An 18,722-nucleotide genomic window follows, 5' to 3' on the forward strand; every position below is an offset into this window, starting at 1 on the left:
TTGCTTCTGTAAAGTACATAATGGGTAAATGGATATATGTCATCCCTTGGCATGGGGGCGTTGAGGTTGGGAGTAATATTTCTTGCTTTGGCGTGGGTTGTGTTTGGGTCCATGACTTGGGATTGATAAAGGATGGATCAGTGATTTGGAGAGGGTTCCATGATTTGGAGAGGGTTCCATGAACAGGTGGATCACTAAGGCCTGCCTTTTCAACAGCCTGCCTCTGCAGCTGGTAGACAGTGGCTGTCTGCACTGTTTTTGGGATTGGCTGGACTGATAAGCAAGCAACATTTTACACAACTGCCCTAAGCTCTGCTCCCCACACTGAAAACTGACTGTAGCAAGTATTTTACATGGAATCCTTCACATTTTGCAAAGGCTCAGCAAGGCTTTCTTACCAATAGCAATGCTAAGCCATTTACTCTTGCCATTGCTGACCTGTTCACTGAAGTACTCAAAGAAGCACATCAAGGTAATCCAAAACTACTACCATTGGGAATCAATGGTTGTTGAACTTATAAATTAAATTTTTAATGACATCATGCATTCCTAAAAAGGCGTGTTGCCATGGAGTCCCTGCTAGGCCCACCTCTCACAAATGTCTTGTGATTTCATGAAAATTGTGTAATTGATGGAGTAATATCCACTCTCTCTACCCCTTAGATATTTCTAATGTGTAGATAAAGTAGTTACTATTATCAGGATTGGCTGCTGCATTCAACAATTTCCTTACATTTCCTGATGGGCTCCATTCTGCACTCAAATTCACCTTTAAAATAGACCAGTCAAATGAATTTGTTTTCCTGACATGCTGGCTGAGAAATCTGCCAGGGTTGGCTTTTGCCACTTTATCACAATCCTACCTTCACTTGTCATCAGTTGTTAGGACTCCTGCAGTTCATTTCACTATGACGTTGACAGTAGGGGCACCTTTGTCATGCAAGTTTGATGCTAAAATTTGGTGCATCAAAGCCATCCTTCAAAATTACATCTACCCTGATCTGTTCACTTCTTAAATAGTACACAAAGTCATGAATGAGCTTGAGGCTGCCACTTCCACACCTAAAGTCTATTTCAGGTTTTTATAATGTAATTCAAAAATCTGAGGAAAGGTGAAGCAAGCTGATTCACATTGCTATAATGCTTAACAAGATTGGTGTTTGCAAGCCAAAGAGGTTTTGTCAAATGCACAAATGAGTTACATATCATACAAATCAGACAGCGTGGAAGCAGGCCATTCAGTCTGTCAAGTTCGCACTGACTCTCCAAAGAGCAGCCCACCTGGATCCCCACACTGTCCCTATAAACCTGCAGTTCCCATGTCTGAAGCACTTAGCTTGCAAACCCCTGGACACTAGGGACAATTTAGCCTATTTAACCCCCCTAACCCACATATCTTTGAAAGATATGAAAGTGTGAAGAAACTGGAACACCTGGAGGAAACCCATACAGACATGGGGAGAACGTGCAAACTCCAGACACAGTCATACGAGGGTGAAATTGAACTGGGTCCTGGTGTGTGAGGCAGCAGTGCTAACCACTATGCCACTGTGCTGTCCTAACTTAAGACAAGCACCTGGGACTCCTCTGGGCTATGAATGCATGAATTTCAATTCCAATGTGATGCTAGGTACAGAGACTTATGTCCCAAAGATTGGCAAGTTGTATGAAATTGCATGGCACTTTGATAGCTCATAACAAGCAAAGTACTGACCATACCCAAACAATCTGTGTGCAGGAGTCAAAATATGTCATCTAACATTAGATGTGATTCTGTGCATGGACAATATTTATTAAATCACCCTGAGGGTGGTACAAATTATGGTGAAACCAATTAAAAATTTTCAGTGGGCATGCAGTGTGGTGCACTAAATATACTGGAAGCAACATATGTATACAGGGTCCTGTTTTTTGCAGGCAATTAAATGCACACAAAGTGCGTACTTAAACATCAACACAAAATAGGAAACAGCCATTCTCTGGTTCATTCCTCTGAGAAATGCCTTGATCAGTCATTTTAACAAAGTGTGGGGCTGGATGAACACAGCACGCCAAGCAGCATCTTAGGAGGCCGAAACCCTTCATCAGAAAACGCCTAAAACGTCAGCTTTTGTGCTCCAAAGATGCTGCTTGGCCTGCTGTGTTCATCCAGCCCCACACTTTGTTATCTTGGATTCTCCAGCATCTGCAGTTCCCATTATCTTTGATCAGTCATTTTATCCGGTTTGAAATTTAAACAAAGTGTGGCCGTTAACTGTCATCATTTAACTGGTGCATTCTCCATGACAATGTTTGTACCAATCTTACTAGAGTCTACTTGCCAATCACTGTACTGTTCCAACCAACAGGGGAAAGAAAAGTGCAATCTAAATGTCTCTCAAGTGAAAAGTTGAATGACTATCTTATAAAACTATGCTTAACACTCTGTCCAAAATTAATAAATCCTATAGACAATTTGACTGAGTAAATCTTGAACAGTAAAAACCCAACACTGTAGCTGTTGAAATTAGTGGACCAAATAGACAAAAAAATGTCAATAGAAAGTAACCGTGAAAATGAATTTAAGATTGGCTTCGAAGTTGTTGGTGGGGAAGGTCATAATTGTTTTGCAGGCTGAGGCTTGTTGAGGCACGTTCTCTGAGAAATGTGGGTGTTTTTTTAGAGGTTCCATCAGGTCTTTTCCTTAATTATGTTAAAATGATTGTCTATTTATTTTGAAATTAGACATTTATCTAATTTATTGATATTTTGACTTTTTAGTCTTGATGTTACTTCTGTGCTAAAGCTAAACATTATTTTTCTTAAGCAAAAGACTGTTCATTTTGTCGAATACAAATTTCTCACCTCAGACTTTTAAATACCAACTGCATTTCTTATCCAATTGTGATTTGTGATTATGGGGCTATAACTAATTTTAAACAAATATGTTGATGTTCTAACTTTATACATTTTTAAATCAAGATTAGTAAAAAAAAAGACCAATATTTAATTTATTTAATATCACATTTTCAGTAACTTATACAGTTCAGTAAAATATATCAACTGTTAACTTAGGAAAATCAAAAAATTCACTTTCTTTGATACAAAGTCAACTTTTTTAAATATTAATTATGGAACTTGGATTAACTCTTCGCATTTATAAATGACATTGTTTCAAGTAGTTACTACACTTTTTTAAACGCACAACTTTCTGTTGACTCCTCATGAGATTACAATTTAAGCAGTTGTGTATTACATTACCAAGTATTTCATTGATCACTTAAAACATTTTAACATCTAGGAGGTTTCTCACTGTATTCCTGATCAATTTATCAAGCATATGACAAAGATATGTTCCTTTCATTCATTAGTCTAAACTAGTATTCAATTCGTAAACTCAAAGACCAAAGAATTCTAGTTCCTGAAGGTAATCGTAAAACACAAATGATCATTTAAAGATACTGATATATCACATTTATTTTGACATATCTTGACCTAGCTTAAATATAATTGAAGACTGCATTAAATGCCTTCCGGATAACCTCAAGATGCACTATTAAACAATACATTTTAAAACTGATTTCAAGAGAAATTGTTTTAACCTTTAAGAAAGATCACATCTATGAAATTTATTAAATTGTTTTGATAAATTGGAAGAAATCTATAAATTGTATGACATCCACTGTAAATCATATCAATGGCATAACTAAATGACAATTACATTGGATATAGCCAATTAAATTTGAGATGTCACATGAATCTGAGTTGCTGACATCTTCATTGTTTTACATTGAATGTCTGAAAATCATTCAATGAATATGAACGATTGTAAGACATTTACAAACATATTCAATCACTGAATCCGAGGATGACAATTTAGAATACCAAATAATACAACACTAAATTAAGTACAATACTGTCAAGTTTGAAGTAATTCACTTCAGTTACAAGAATTAAGTGTTCTGCAAATGTTTCTAAATATCTATTATTCTACTTGCCACTGACATAATATCAAACTTATTTGTACGGGCACATATATCAGACTTACACCCTCTAGATTTCAAACTAGGAATGCAGAACAATTCACTGTTTCAGTACAAAAACTTTAAACAGTATCATAGGTCTACCCAATATGGAAAGTAAGCCATTAGCATTTGTAGATTTTACACATTATAAACAAGCTGCATCAGATAAATATATTCAACAAAATACCTGCAACAGAGTAAATTAATATTCTTTTAATTAGTGCTAACATGGCTCATTTGGAAAGTGTTTACTTCAAACTTAGCAAATGCTGACAATACACTAATACAAAAAATTCCACCACACTACATCTAGATTGTTGAAATAATATAGCACGTACTATAGCTAGTACAACATCCACTGCAAATATCCTTAATAATTAAATGTAATTTCCATATTAAATAGCATCTGTCAAGCTTTTGTTAATGAAGCAGTATTCCTTGTAACAAAGATATTATTTTTAGTTTAGAAAGATGTAGACAATTTGTAGTTCCTTGTAAACTTCATTTTATGAGGTTTTGTACCATTGCATATAGATCTTTGTATTCCTATTGCTTTTACTTTGAAATCTTTTGTTGCTGCTTTCTGTGATTAGCATTATTAAAATGCTATTAGTTAATTCATAAAATTATGTTTGTAGGTATTTGTTTATTACAGAATCTGTTATTCTATTATAGCATATACCAACACAATTAATTGTGGGTTTTCAACTGCATCAGAAAATGCCATCATGTAGCCTCCTGTTACATAGACATAAGCAAACAAAAATAATTGAAACTATCTGAAATGATTTTTAAACTAATGTATAAATAAAACATGCATCAACAAACAGTGATATTAAATATTATCCACTCGTAGCTCCCCCAATGGCCTAATGGCAAAGCCACTTTTCAGCATTAAGCTTACTGATCAGAAAATCCTAGTTTCGTTCCTGTTCTGTGTTGAATTAGCTGACCTAGTCTTAGCAACAGTTGGGGTGCCCTTATTCCCTAGGTTCAGGAAGGGTTCCAGCTCCTGATCATTATCATTGGCCTGTTCTGGGAAGTGTTTATATAGACACTGTATGGGTACAAAATCAGACTGTACTGTGATGGCTCCGATAATAAACTGGTCTGCCAAACCTCTACATCTAGATTCACAAATGAAGTATGTACTTTAGTGAGTTTGTGAAGAGCTTCTGACTGTAATGTAGTAAAAAACAGAAGCTTCAGCAGACAGGGTGACATAACGAGATATCTCAGTGGGGAAGATGGAAAAAAGAACTCCTAACAAAACGACTGCCTTGTACTTTCCAGTGTGTACCCCATGTCACAGTTTTTAATTATTCTATATAAATATTGTTTTGTATAATGTAACACTGTTGGCAAAAAAAATCTCAACTCTCATTGAAGTGTTCCAAGAATTAATTTAAAATATTGACAGAGTGTATGCTCAGGCTGTAATTCCATGAATGGAATCAGATTAGTTATAAATTGTATTTGCAATCTGATATCATCTAAACACCAAAATGAAATTATTGCCTTTAATCACTCCTGACTCTCTTATTTGCAACATAAAAATGTGAAAAAAACTGCACTATTAATAAATGGTAGTTTTCAATGAATTATCTTCAATATTATTAGATCAATATCTCCAGGTCTCTGAATTATATGATACAAAGTCTGTGACCTTTGCACATTATCTGAAACTTCAGTTATTTAAACGGAGGGTCTAATCAGGTTAGGGTGATATAAGTAAGAACAGAACCATTAAATCTAAACTATGATAACCTTTTACATAACAGGATAATTGCAGTATACAGTATTTATTTACTTAACCTCCACTTACCATTGTCGCATTAGATAATTTTTTTTTTATTAAGACTGATTTTAAGCTCTCCAAGACTGCATTTTGGTGCATTTATTGCTCACTTTCACCAAATAGAGGTTACCTTTCCTTTTTGGTCCTGTCAAGGAAAGCCATGACCACTTCTATAAACTTTGCCTATAATAAATAACAAACATTTTACAGAAACTAAAACAAAACATTGGATTAAAATTTCCTGACTAAGAAGCTTTAGTCACTCTGATTAGGAAGATTTGACAAGAACAATTCACCAACAAAAGGTAAAATGATCTTGTTAAATTATGGTAGTGAGAGTTTTAAATAAGCTTTATATCACTTGTCTCAATTATACAGAGATGTATTCACTAACCAAATGCGTGCTTGACCATAAACTGCATTGTTTATAATTACTTTCTAGGGAGACTATACATTTTAGTCTTTATCCCCGTAATGCTTTCTTTTTAGTTTATCTGCATTTGTGATCACTGCAACTTAACTAATTCACATTAGTTACTCAAAAGATAATAGAATCATTTAGTTTAAAGATTTGCTTTTTTTTTTCCTTCAGGAGTTCTTAATCAACACGTGCTTTCACCACTTCATTTTTTTCCCCACTATAATAGTTGCTTCTGTTTGGATAGTTTTTGTCTCCATTAGTTACTAGATCCTGTAGTTCTCTTTCTACTTCTACTTGGTCATCTGGATTGGCATTTGGTGTCTTAGGTAAAGTCATCTGGAGTGCACACCACAAGGCAGTCCGGGCTTTCCGTGTAGCTATTGCCATTTCTTTAACTGCGATAGCCAAAGCAAGAACATCTGCACATAAGAGATAGAAACTGTATTAAAGATTAAGTCAGTCCATATCAACAGTGAAACATTTTAGCAGTATACATTAATGTACTACACTGGTAACATTTTGAGTACTAAGTATAGGATGATATGCAGGTGAGACTGTTCCATGTTCCAGTTTACTGGGGAGATACGTGTACAGGTAACTAGCGGGTTGGCACTTTACAGCGTGCAAACAAAAATTAATAAATTAGTTGTCTGTATTATGAAATTAGACAGTAATTCTTGCACAATCTAACCTCTGTGCATCTCTCTACATCTTCCAGGGGTTCCTTAAAGCTGCCCTTTTATCTTCCATTGTCACACACCCAAGTCCCCCTCCACCATGAGCAGACCTCAGGAGCGAGTCTTTGAAATTTACTTGAATTTTTCTCATCTTCGACAATCTAACAGTGATTTTTCAGTTTCCATAAGACATAGGAGTGGAAGTAAGGCCATTTGCCCCATCACGTCCATTCCGCCATTTAAATCATGGCTGATGGGCATTTCAACTCCACTTCCCGGCACTCTCCCCGTAGCCCTCGATTCCTTGTGAGATCAAGAATTTATCAATCTCTGCCTTGAAGACATTTAATGTCACGGCCTCTAAAGTGCTCAGTGGCAATGAATTCCACAGGCCCACCACTTTCTGGCTGAAGAAATGTCTCCTCATTTCCATTTTAAATTTACCCCCTCTAATTCTGAGGCTGTGCCCACGGGTCCTAGTCTCCCCGCCTAACGGAAACAACTTCCCAGCGTCCACCCTTTCTCAGCCACACATGATCTTGTAAGTTTCTATTAGATCTTCCCTCAACCTTCTAAACTCTAATGAATACAATCCCAGGATCCTCAGCTGTTCATCGTACGTTAAGCCTACCATTCCAGGGATCATTCGTGTGAATCTCCACTGGACACGCTCCAGTGCCACTATGTCCTTCCTGAGGTGTGGGGCCCAAAATTGGACACAGTATTATAAATGGGGCCTAAGTAGAGCTTTATAAAGTCTCAGAAGCACATTGTTGCTTTTATGTTCCAACCCTCTTGAGATAAACGACAACATTACATTCGCTTTCTTAATCAACGACTCTACCTGCAAGTTAACCTTTAGAGAATCCTGCACCAACACTCCCAGATCCCTTTGTACTTCAGCTTTATGAATTTTCTCACCGTTTAGAAAATAGTCCATGCCTGTATGCTTTTTTTCCGAAGTTCAAAACCTCACATTTGCTCATGTTGAATTTCATCAGCCATTTCCTGGACCACTCTCCTAAACTGTCTAAATCTGTCTGCAGCCTCCCCACCTCCTCAGTACTACGAGCCTGTCAATCTAGCTTCGTATCATCACCCGCCTGTCCACCACCATTGCCTTCATTTCAGTTACTGAGCCCTTATGGCTGACACACCAATGCCAAAGGAAGCTGTGATAACAGAGACGACTCCTGAATCCAAGCAGCAATTCCAATATGCTTAGATCCTCCAGGCCACAGACACTCAAAGGGTGACAGTCACAGCCTTCAAAATCCGCACAACAAACAGCACATTACCAGACTGCCTCCATCTCAACTGACAGGATAAGGTAACCATATAGAAGCATTTACAAGCACCTGAGAAAGTTTGCTAATGTATTGAGACGTCACCCTCTTCTTGAACTATTTATATGAATCTTGATATTTTGACCATAAGCTGATGGATGGCTCACACAAAAGGGTGTGATGGGAAGGATATAACCAAATAAGGTTAATGTATGTCCTGTGTCAATGTGACGACAGCTCCAGGGCTTTGGTAGAAGTATTTGAGTATAGGGCAGCAGAGCAACAGAAGGAATAAAATTTATTTTAATAAATGTCATTCATGAGAAATGCATGCATCTGCATGAGTGAGTTGTGAAACTCCCTACATGTACCTCCCTGCCTATCTTGTCTGTGCTCCCCTGAAGTTTTCCTGAACAATGTAGTTCCTGCCACTTTTTAATACGCCCAGAGGAAACTTGCAGATGCCTCCAAAGTCAAATGTCACACTGAAGTTCAAAGCCACAGGCTAGGGTACACACCATTTCCCACTGCATCCAGTTGCACGTCCATTATGGCAGATTTCTGTGACACCCCACCGCCCCATGTGTGGGCGAGGTGAAGTGCTCAGTGATTTTGCCGCTTCAACATTTGCCGAGAACAATACCTCGCATCGTAGATAATTTCTGAAAGGTAGCGTTTTCTGCAGGCATCTTCCTAGTTGCTTGCCCCTCTGCTCTCTTAAGTTCCTCTTCCAGCCTCATGATCCTCTTGGGCATGTGGGTGCTTTTGACTACAGCTGTCTACCTCTTTTGTACTGCTCCTCACTGGAAGTCTCAAGGCCATGAATGAGGCTCACACAAATTGCTGAACAGTTCAAGGAATTCCACTATTCCATCCCTTTCCAAGTAACAGGACATTTACCCAGAAATTCTATTCTGTCAAAATTCTCCTAATGGCTGTCAAATATAGTTGAGTTTCTGTCGCATTATAGTTAACAAGTTTCTTAAGCTCTGGTTTTCTTCTGCATCAATCAAAATAAAAAAAGTGCGAGTAAAATTGCAATTATTTTCCTGTTTAACAGACTTAATTGTCTATTCATCAGCTTGAAATACAGACTTATCCCACTACCCTGAATGCCTCTGTGATAATCCTGCAGTGGCACAAACACGTTGGGCTTTGCTCCAGACACATTTCAGTGCTACTTTCCTCACTCACATGCCTCCCAACCAGTCTCCAACACACTGATAAAATCTTAGCTACCAAGGGGTGGAGCTGGATGAACACAGCAGGCCAAGCAGCAGAGGAGCAGGAAGGCTAACGTTTCGGGCCTAGCTCTACACCTTGATATCTCAGGTTCTCCAGCATCTGCAGTTCCTACTATCTCTGGTAAAATCTTAGCCACCAGTTGTACTTTTTCATAAGTATGCTAAGCATATAAGTGAATACTCTGGGGATAAGAGTTTAATCCCACAGTGGCAGCAAGTGGAACTTGAATAAATCTGGAATTAAAAGCTTGTCTCAGTGATAATCACCACAGTTATTTTCAATTATCATAAAAAATTGACTAGTACACTAATGATCTTTTGAAAACGAAACCGGACTGGCCTACGTGTGACTCCAGATTCACAGCAAATATCACTGACCTTTAATTGCACTTTGAGGTTTAAGAGCAATTAGGAATGGGTAGTAAACTGGTCGTGCTGGCGACATCCACATCCCATGAACGAATAACGATAAAGTATTTAATGTTCATGAAAAGCAAAGAAAAACCTCATGGCATGAACAAAATAATACTTTTCTGTTGTCGAGAAAGAAACTGTATTGTCAAAGTAGTAGCAACCAATGATTCAATTTATTACTAGTAACACCAAATCAAACCTTTAAGTGAGCTCAAAGTTTTGACATCTTTCAGGCGAGGATACAATATTGCCCTCTCTGACTGGTTCTACAAAAAAGGCTTTCCATGCACAAGTAATATAGTGTCACAAGTAAATAGAGAGTAGTTGAAGTTCACACTTAGTTCTCTTTTCTGTCAGAAATGACCCCACTCCCCATGTAAGTTCAACAAAGAAAAAAATGGTAAACTGAGTCAAGTCAAGATGTTACCTCGGTCATCCTGGTACCTTGGTGCTCCCTGCCTTTGTCGATTAGCTGCATTTACTATTTCATCTTTCCTACGTGCTTGGGTAATGTGGATGGCTTCCAGATGTCGATCAAGAGCTGTAGAAATATTTGCATGAAGAGGCGAACTGCGAAGGCGTTCCATTTTTCCAAGTAATGTCACAACCTGTTAAAAGAGGATTATTAAAGATCATGCATTTATTAATCTAGTAGCAAAAATGTGCTATTACTTTACTGGTGCTGGTACTTAAATAGAGCTGTAAGTTACTGCTTGTACGCTTAACAATGCGTGAACTTACATTAGTTTGCATAGTCATACATAGGGATTAAAATATATATGTGTGAAATGATCTCCAGTTAACTGAAGTTTGCAAAATATAAATGTGAATTCATTTTTTGCGTGTGTAGCATATAATGGGTGTGAAAATTATAAAATATTTTTAAAGTTGAACTAATATTTAAATTTCTACAGGACAAAATAACTATAATTAAAATATTTAAAAATATTTACATCAAAACAGAAATGACTAAAACTAACAGGAAACAAAGTATTGGCTATAATCAGTTAAAATGCTGACTTTGAACGATGGCTCAAGAATACTTCAACATACAGAACTATAGACAGCACAAGCGTTATGAAATTAACTTATATTAATTCTTTACTTGCTCTTAAGCTTAGCAAAAGTAAATGAAAAGATATTACAGATATTTTGGTTTCTAACAAAAATCAAATCAGATTTATTCATAACCAACTGGTCACAAAAGGGAGGCTACTTTTTTTGTGCCAATTTACCACATGCAGAACCATGCTCATGATCAAATGCCGAATATACATAGAACTTCCAATATGACAACACTTTCAGTGGCTTCCCTAAAACTGTCACCACGGCATTCACACAAAATCAAAAAAAATCTTGTTTATTTGAAGTTGTGGTGTTGCAGAACTGACAGACATAATTTACCAAAACAATCAATCATTTTTAAAATACAAATTAAACTGAGGTTCTGAGTAATGCCAGAAAAAAGTCTTTTCCTGCAGAATGGGAACACAGGAACCAAAGTAGGCCATTCAGCCAGTTGAGCGTGTTTTAGCATTCAATGACATCATGGCTAATCAGTGGCCTAATTCCATATACCTCCCTTTGGCCTGTATTCCTTCATACCTTCACTTAACAAAAAACCCATCTATCTCAGATTTAAAACTAACAACTGATTGCGTACCAACTGACATTCGTGGAAGAATTTCCAGACCTCTACCACTCTGTGTGTCCTGCCTGAATAGTCTGGCCCGAATATGCCCCCTACTTCTGGAATCTCTAATCCATAGAAATAGTTTATATTTATCTACCCTGCCTTTTCCTAGTCATATCTTGAAGTTTTAAATCAGATAATCCTGCAACCTTCTGAATTTTAGAGAAAACGGGCCTGATTTGTATAATCCCTCCTCATAACTTAAACCGCGAATCCAGGGGTCATTCTTGTAAATTCACATGTGGCCCTCCAAGGCCAATATATTCTTCCTAAAGTGTGGAGTCCAAGTTTCAGAAATTAATTGTTACCATAATTTGCAGAGTCGTAGCAAGAATTGCTGGAATGATCGATAATCTCACTAAACTGGTTTCCAAGATCCTGGCAGACCCTTCTGGAAAGCTTGAACTTACATAGACTACTGCTTTGATAGGTGGCATGATACCTAGCATTTGTACAACTTCACCTGGATAATGTTGAATGAGCATGAACCTGCATTTCATCTTATTTCTCTGATATGAAAGTTATATATTGCATAAATGATGCAATAAAATCACCACTTTATGGAAGTGAGAACTATGCATATGATTGACAACTTCACTAGGGGGGAGAAAAAAAAACTGGTCTGTATCCTTATGAATAACAGTATCTCACTGATTGGCAGTGACGAACGAAACTATGAAGGCTTAAAAACCCTCCAGAAAAGATTTTGATGTACCTGCCATTTATTATTTCACCTTAGAACAGTAGAAAATAATTAATAAAAACCAAATGAACTGTGGATGCTGTAAATCAAGAACAAAAACAGATGTTGCTGGAGAAGCTCAGCAGGTCTGGCGGCATCTGTGAAGAGAAAATCGGAGTTAATGTTTTGGGTCCCATGACTCTTCCCGAAACAGAAAATTATAACTACTTCCTATTAAGACTGTAAACATCTAAATCAGACACACTGTATAAGATCAGCATTGATATGGTTATGTATTAGCAAAAGTGAATAAAAGCAATATTACAAATCTCCCATCAACTGCTGTTTCATCAGCATATGTTCAACGATTGATAGATGTACCAGCTACTTATACAAAAATGTCAGATTTGGAAAATGAACATATGAATTTGAAATACTTGTTTTATTTCTCAGCAAGTACTATTGTTCACTGTATCCAAAATGAGTATATTCTGATATTTTTCCAAATATCTGCAGCATTTTTAAAAAAATTCATTCATGAGACGTGGGTGTCACTTTCTGCAGAAGGGTCTAGGCCTGAAACATCAGCCTTCCTGCTCCTCTGATGCTGCGTGGTTTGCTGTGTTCATCCAGCTCTACACCTTGTTAACAGATGCAGGTCTGTTTTCCCAAAATTGTACCAAGACCCCAATATAGCTCCAACGGCAATCCTGAAATGAGAATGCTGAAGTCATTGACATCTCCAGATAGTGCAAAGGTGCCAAACAAACAATCTAATTCTGCTGGCCACCTACTGCTTTGTTAACCATTAACTCCAGAGTATTTTCCGTCTTTCTCTTGGTGGTTCTCATTTTTCAGGAAGATGCAGCAGTAGACTTGGAGTAAAGGAGAATGCTGTCTGAGAAACATTTTTACTAACCTCCTTTTCAACTACCAGATAATTGTTATTAGGTATAGGTAATTCATACAACACTTGTGAACAGGAACAAGAAATATTGGAATGGGAGGTCAGAACATTGCTTAACAGAGAGAAAGCTTGGGTCTTAATTTTACTACAGGAGTTCGAGAGGCAACTAGAAACACATCCTACAAATAAACTCCATGACATGTATAATCTATTGCTGAGAGTATTAGGCTACCTGCTTGAGTTACTGAATCATCTTTTAGTCGAAGGAGGAGTTTCATGTAAATATGAGTGCAACATTTCTAACCAATGGTCTTAGCAGCCTTTAATCTACTATGGAGCACGTATTCACTTCTGGATACTGTAGCATGACTTATACCAGAAGTTTATATAATCAGCTCAGGCAGCTTTGATAGAAGGTTCAAATGACAAAATCTAAGCTGTAGCACAGCAACCACTATAGGCCACTTAGCCCCTTGAGCCTGTTCCACAATTCAGTTAGATCATATTTGAGTTGCATGTTACTCAGTTTAGCAGCTTTGGTTCCATATTGTCTTATACTATTATCTACTGAAAATAAAATCAATCACTATTTTGAAATTTTCAATTGATCAACAGTATTTTTACTGAGTTTCATGTTTCTTGTAACCATTGTATGAAGTGTTTCCTGTCATTCCCTGAACATACATGCATAATTTTTGAGGTTATGCACTTTGCACTAAGTAATTCCCCAAAATAATCTACCCCAATAAACGCTTTATTCAGAATAAACATCTCAATCAGTTTAGTCCTCAGTCTTATATATTTTAAGGAATACTAGTATTTATGCAAACTGTAATGTATTTAGTCTCAGTAGTAATTCTGGGAATAGAATCTGTGCTGCATCTGCTCAAATCCAATAAATATATCCAATATATGTGAGATTTGAAAGGATCTCTTCCCTAACATTTGTACCAGTACTGTTCAAATATGACAGCTACTCACCATGGAGTGTAATTGCCACAGATATATGGCAAATCACAGAATCTCACAATATTGATTTGTGTTAAAGTTGCAACTGGGGTCTGGGTAAGGATGTCAGACCACTGTTTGTTGTCGATCCCAACTTAGCAAGGCCTCATCAGCCTAAGAACTACGAGCAGGAGTAGGCAATTCAGTCCCTCAACATGCTGCACATTGTAATCTAATTATTCTGATCTCATCTTCATCTCAACTCTACTTTCCTGCCTATTCCCTTTAATCCCTTAACCCATTACTAATTAAAAATATGCCTCCTCCTGAAACTTATTTACTGTCCTGGCATTTAGAGTGGTGAATTCCAGAGATTTATGACCCTTTAAGAGAAATACTTCCTCCACATCAGTTTTAAATCTGCCACCCCTTAACCTAAAATTATGACCTTTCATCTTAGATTGCTCCACAAGGGGAAACATCTGCTCCATGTCTACTTTGTCAATTCCCTTTAACATCTTATATATCTCAATTAGATCTCCTCTCATCCTAATTGTTGATGGTTTAAAACCTAAAAAGTTCTTTTGAAAGATTGCACATTCATCTGTATGTATTGTGTTATGTAGTAAATATGGTGACCTCATTGCCCAATGTTTAGCGGCATCGAAATCCCTACTTCATAATACATTGTTCTTGTTTATTCTGGACAACTCCCTACAGAAGGCAGATGGTACCTTGCATTTTCCATTGTCAAATAAATAAATTGGAGAGGAGTCACTTCAACATTTGTAAATGCATTACCTGTTTTTACATACTGACCCCTGTTTCCTTCAGCATTGTTGAAATTCTTTCTCAACAATTTGATGAGCTGAATAGCTTCCAGCTCCATTTTGAAATTATCCTGATAGTTTGACTCCTCTGAACCAATCAACATTGTTAACCTTTACTTCAAGATCAATTTTCTGTTTATACCTGTTGTAATTTAGCATTGTGTGTGGCATGATAAATGTCCCTAGAAGAAGAAACGGACAGAATTTTAAAAAAAATCTCAGTGCTTGTTAACAATTGAAATGATTTGTAATTTTATTTTTGATAAGGTATTGAATAACATAATCAAGTTATAGAAGCCATCGTGTATCAGTGTATGAATGTGCTGGCTATGGATATTGGGGACTATACTACAGGTGTGGTCTAAACAGAACTCTATGTAACTCTCAAATAACTTCCAGCCCTTTGTATTTCCTAGAGCCAAGGGTCACGTTAGCCTTTTAAATTGTTTGTTGAAACAGTCCATTAGTTTCTCTCTTAATTTATTTACATGGATGCCAAAATCACTCTGCTTTGCTACAAATCCTAATTTCATATTGTTCAGAAAATACCGTGATCTATTATTATTATAGTCCAAAGTAAATGACCCAGCACATCCTCAAACTCAACTCCATTTATCACTTTTACCCACTCACTTAATCTATCGATATCTGCAAGTATATGTATGGCTTTTTATTCTTATATGCAAGTCTAGAGAATTTAAGAAGAACAGCAATATTCTCACCTACTTTTAATACTTGGAGCTAGAAACCATCATGTCAATCTTCAGTAGCATTCGCCCAGATTCTGTTGTAGTGTGTACTTATGATGTCTGCACTTATTTAGGTTGCTTCTGCACACTTAATTTTAAACAGTTTTGAATCACAAAGTGCAATCCATTGATGGTGTGACATGGCAGACAACATCTGAATGCACAGGGAAATCAACTGTGCATCTCTTTAGTCAATATTGAGAAATAAGCAGTAGAAGAACTGAAAGGAAATATAGATTATAATGGATAACATAAATATCAAATAAAGGTACAGAAAGAGAAATAAAGATAAAGATTGGATTAAGAAAAAGGAAGAGGAGACAGCAAAGAGGCAAAAAATTAGATTTATATTGACATTTTCAAGTGTCATCAAGTAATAACAAAATAAGGCTCCACATTTGAAATTATTTAATTGCAGTATGACAAGGCGATTGATGGTATTTTGTATCAATTAATTGTAAAATTTATCAGCTCAATAACAAGATTTTCTGTTGCACGTTTAGTTTGCGTATAGGAACCTTATGATATTCAATCATAGAAACGGTGAGGCAGATAGTCAAATACCTTTTTGGCAAAGCTAACAATGAAGGTGCACAACTGAAAACAACATTCAGGTGTTGGTAACTAACTGCACAAATACTCCTTAACTAAATTTTATGAAACATTAACATGTAAATTATTGGTGAGCACCATGAGCCTCCATGTTTCATTGAAAAATCTGACCCATTACATTCTCCTTTACTTCACTTTTGTTTTAGTAATATTAAGTCTAGCACGTCCTTCCCTGCATTGATTTTTTTTTATTTTTCCTTTATTTTTCCTTGTGCCTAATATCTTATTCTCTTCTGTGATGACAAATACAAAATAATAATTGTGAGTATTCCATTTTTTAAAATTTTAATTACAGCTATTATTTCTGGTGATTGGTAAGGGATTCAAATTACTTCCTTTCTTTTAACGTACTTGGTTTTCTCAACATACCCTGACTTCAAAATCCTGGTATTAATGTGGGTTTTCAAAACATTGTATGTTTAGTTCACTAGAAGTGGGACTGTGAAAACACATTTGAATGCAACAGCTCAAAAGGACTAACTTCTTGCTTTTAAGATGATAACTTGTCTGTTCCAAAAATCTAATAAATCAGTGCATGAAAGACAACTGATCCAAACTGTTGGTTTACTCGTAGATTTGTACTCTATATCTCTTCCTACTACAGTCTATTATTTCCTAAATTAACACCTTTCTCTTTTGTCTTGCCTCTAATCTTTGATTTACCACATCTTCCCAAACTTGACTTCTTGCTCCCCCTATTGTTTAAAATCCCCTTCACTTGCTGGTTATATGGATAGCAAGAATACTGGCCCCCAAGACAGTTCAAGTGGAGACCATTCCATTAGCATACATCCCCTTATTCTCTGTAGTGGTGTTGCTGACTATCTGGACTCTCATTCTTTGCTGCAGAGAACGGAGTCAATCCCTCTGACTATACAGTCCCCCCACTCCATTACATTCCTTTTGCTTGCTCGACTAGAATGGCTTCCTATAGAGTGGTAACATGGTCTGTTTTCTCTTCCACCCTCCTCCAAACAAGCTGAAATAACCTCAAACCTGTTGGAGGATTGCAAAGGCTGCTGGCCACTGAGTCCCCTTATCTGCCCAACTTACTGTTATACTCAATAAAAACTGAAAGAGGTGCAGATGCTGTTAAGTCAGGAACAAAAACAGAAATTGCTGGTAAAGCTCAGCAGGTCTAGCAGCATCTGTGGAGGAAAAAAAAACTCAGTTAACGTTTCGGGTCCGGTGACCCTTCCTCAGAACTGAGGAACAGTTCTGATAAAGGGTCACCAGATTGGAAACGTTAACTCTCATTATTGTTTCTTCTGAGATGCTGCCAGACCTTCTGAGCTTTTCCAGCAACTACTGTTTTTGTTACTGTTACGCTCTCCTATCAATGAACACTTACCAAACCAGAAGATCACATCCTAACAAGTATGACTGCCTTCTGGTACAAAGAATCCAGTAAACCGTCTCTCTTCCTGATTATGTTGTAGTGTTTGTAGTTCAACATCCAGCTCAACAGCTTGAACATCAACACTTACTGCAGACACAACTGCCTTGGACCAGACTGGTAACCCGGAACTGTCAAATGCAGCAGCTGTGACACACCACCCATCCTGCCATCCTTAATGTGTTCTAATTAACCACTTAATTATTCAGTTATAACATTTATTCATGTCTTTTACCGTTAGTTGCTAAACTTCTGAACATTGGGAATAGAATAAATCTTAAGCCACTTACCAGATACCATCCAAATAATCAGCTTCTTCTCTAGCAGAGTACGAATCAATTCCCGAAGGCAATCAACCATCAACAATTAGTCAACAGTCATAATCTGTCTCTTCTATTCATGACAGGCATGCCTTACCCCTAACTGACATGCTTGGTCAAAAAGTGCTGAATTGTTGGCCCTGTAGGGGGATGCGTTGTGCCTTTCAGATGACCATGTACACAGCATACTTTGTAGATGATGGTCACAGTGACACCTTGAGAATGGCATTTCTTCCTGGTCATGTAATGGCGCTTCAATTGCTATAAGTACATTAAACAGCAACCTGGATTTGGGAATCTGTCAATTTTTACAAATTCCATTGCTGTCATGTTCACTGGTGCTGTTTATGGGTAACTACAGACATTCACTTCTGTTTTATGCAGGCACATGCAAGCCACTGGGCTAATATGTGCCATGCACTCTGTTGCAGTCTAAACAATGCTGAAGCAAAAGTACTGAAAGCAATCATTACTTGATTGCTACTGGCAAAATGATGACTTAACAGAAAAGGCCATAGCTTCTGCTGTATAAGGTTAACCTAAGTAAACTTGAATTTATTTCTCATGGTGTATTTCTCACCACTAATACCTGATCTGCAGAATTTACATGCAACAATGCCCCAATGCAGTGCTCTAGTAGCATTTACTGCAAATCCAGCATGTTTACCTTTCTAAGATAATAAAGTGTGAAGCTGGATGAACACAGCAGGCCAAGCAGCATCTCAGGACCTTTCTGCTACT

The 18,722-nt window shown here is 37.1% G+C and overlaps 2 protein-coding genes across 7 annotated transcripts in view; one reads left to right on the forward strand and one right to left on the reverse strand.

Moving 5' to 3' along the window:
* ccdc43 (coiled-coil domain containing 43) overlaps positions 1 to 18,722 on the forward strand; it is a 60,167-nt gene that overhangs the window by 20,063 nt on the left and 21,382 nt on the right. Inside the window, exon 6 of one of the 6 annotated variants that reach the window (XR_007250407.2) lies at positions 11,858 to 12,103. The exons of the other annotated variants lie outside the window; for them this stretch is intronic. The gene's annotated coding sequence lies outside the window, so the exon portion shown is untranslated. Of the gene's footprint in view, positions 1 to 11,857; positions 12,104 to 18,722 lie in introns of those variants that run through there. 6 annotated transcript variants of the gene reach the window in all.
* The window catches only part of moto (minamoto), a 58,868-nt gene continuing 43,268 nt past the window's right edge, over positions 3,123 to 18,722 (reverse strand). Inside the window, exons 7-8 of the mRNA XM_059638636.1 lie at positions 10,272 to 10,452; positions 3,123 to 6,642 (exon numbers count right to left, since the gene is read on the reverse strand). Of these exons, the coding sequence (XP_059494619.1) occupies positions 6,401 to 6,642; positions 10,272 to 10,452 (423 nt within the window). The 3' untranslated portion in view covers positions 3,123 to 6,400. The remainder of the gene's footprint in view (positions 6,643 to 10,271; positions 10,453 to 18,722) is intronic.

The sequence above is a fragment of the Stegostoma tigrinum genome, chromosome 31 (assembly GCF_030684315.1).
Source record: "Stegostoma tigrinum isolate sSteTig4 chromosome 31, sSteTig4.hap1, whole genome shotgun sequence".
Lineage (NCBI taxonomy): Eukaryota > Metazoa > Chordata > Chondrichthyes > Orectolobiformes > Stegostomatidae > Stegostoma > Stegostoma tigrinum.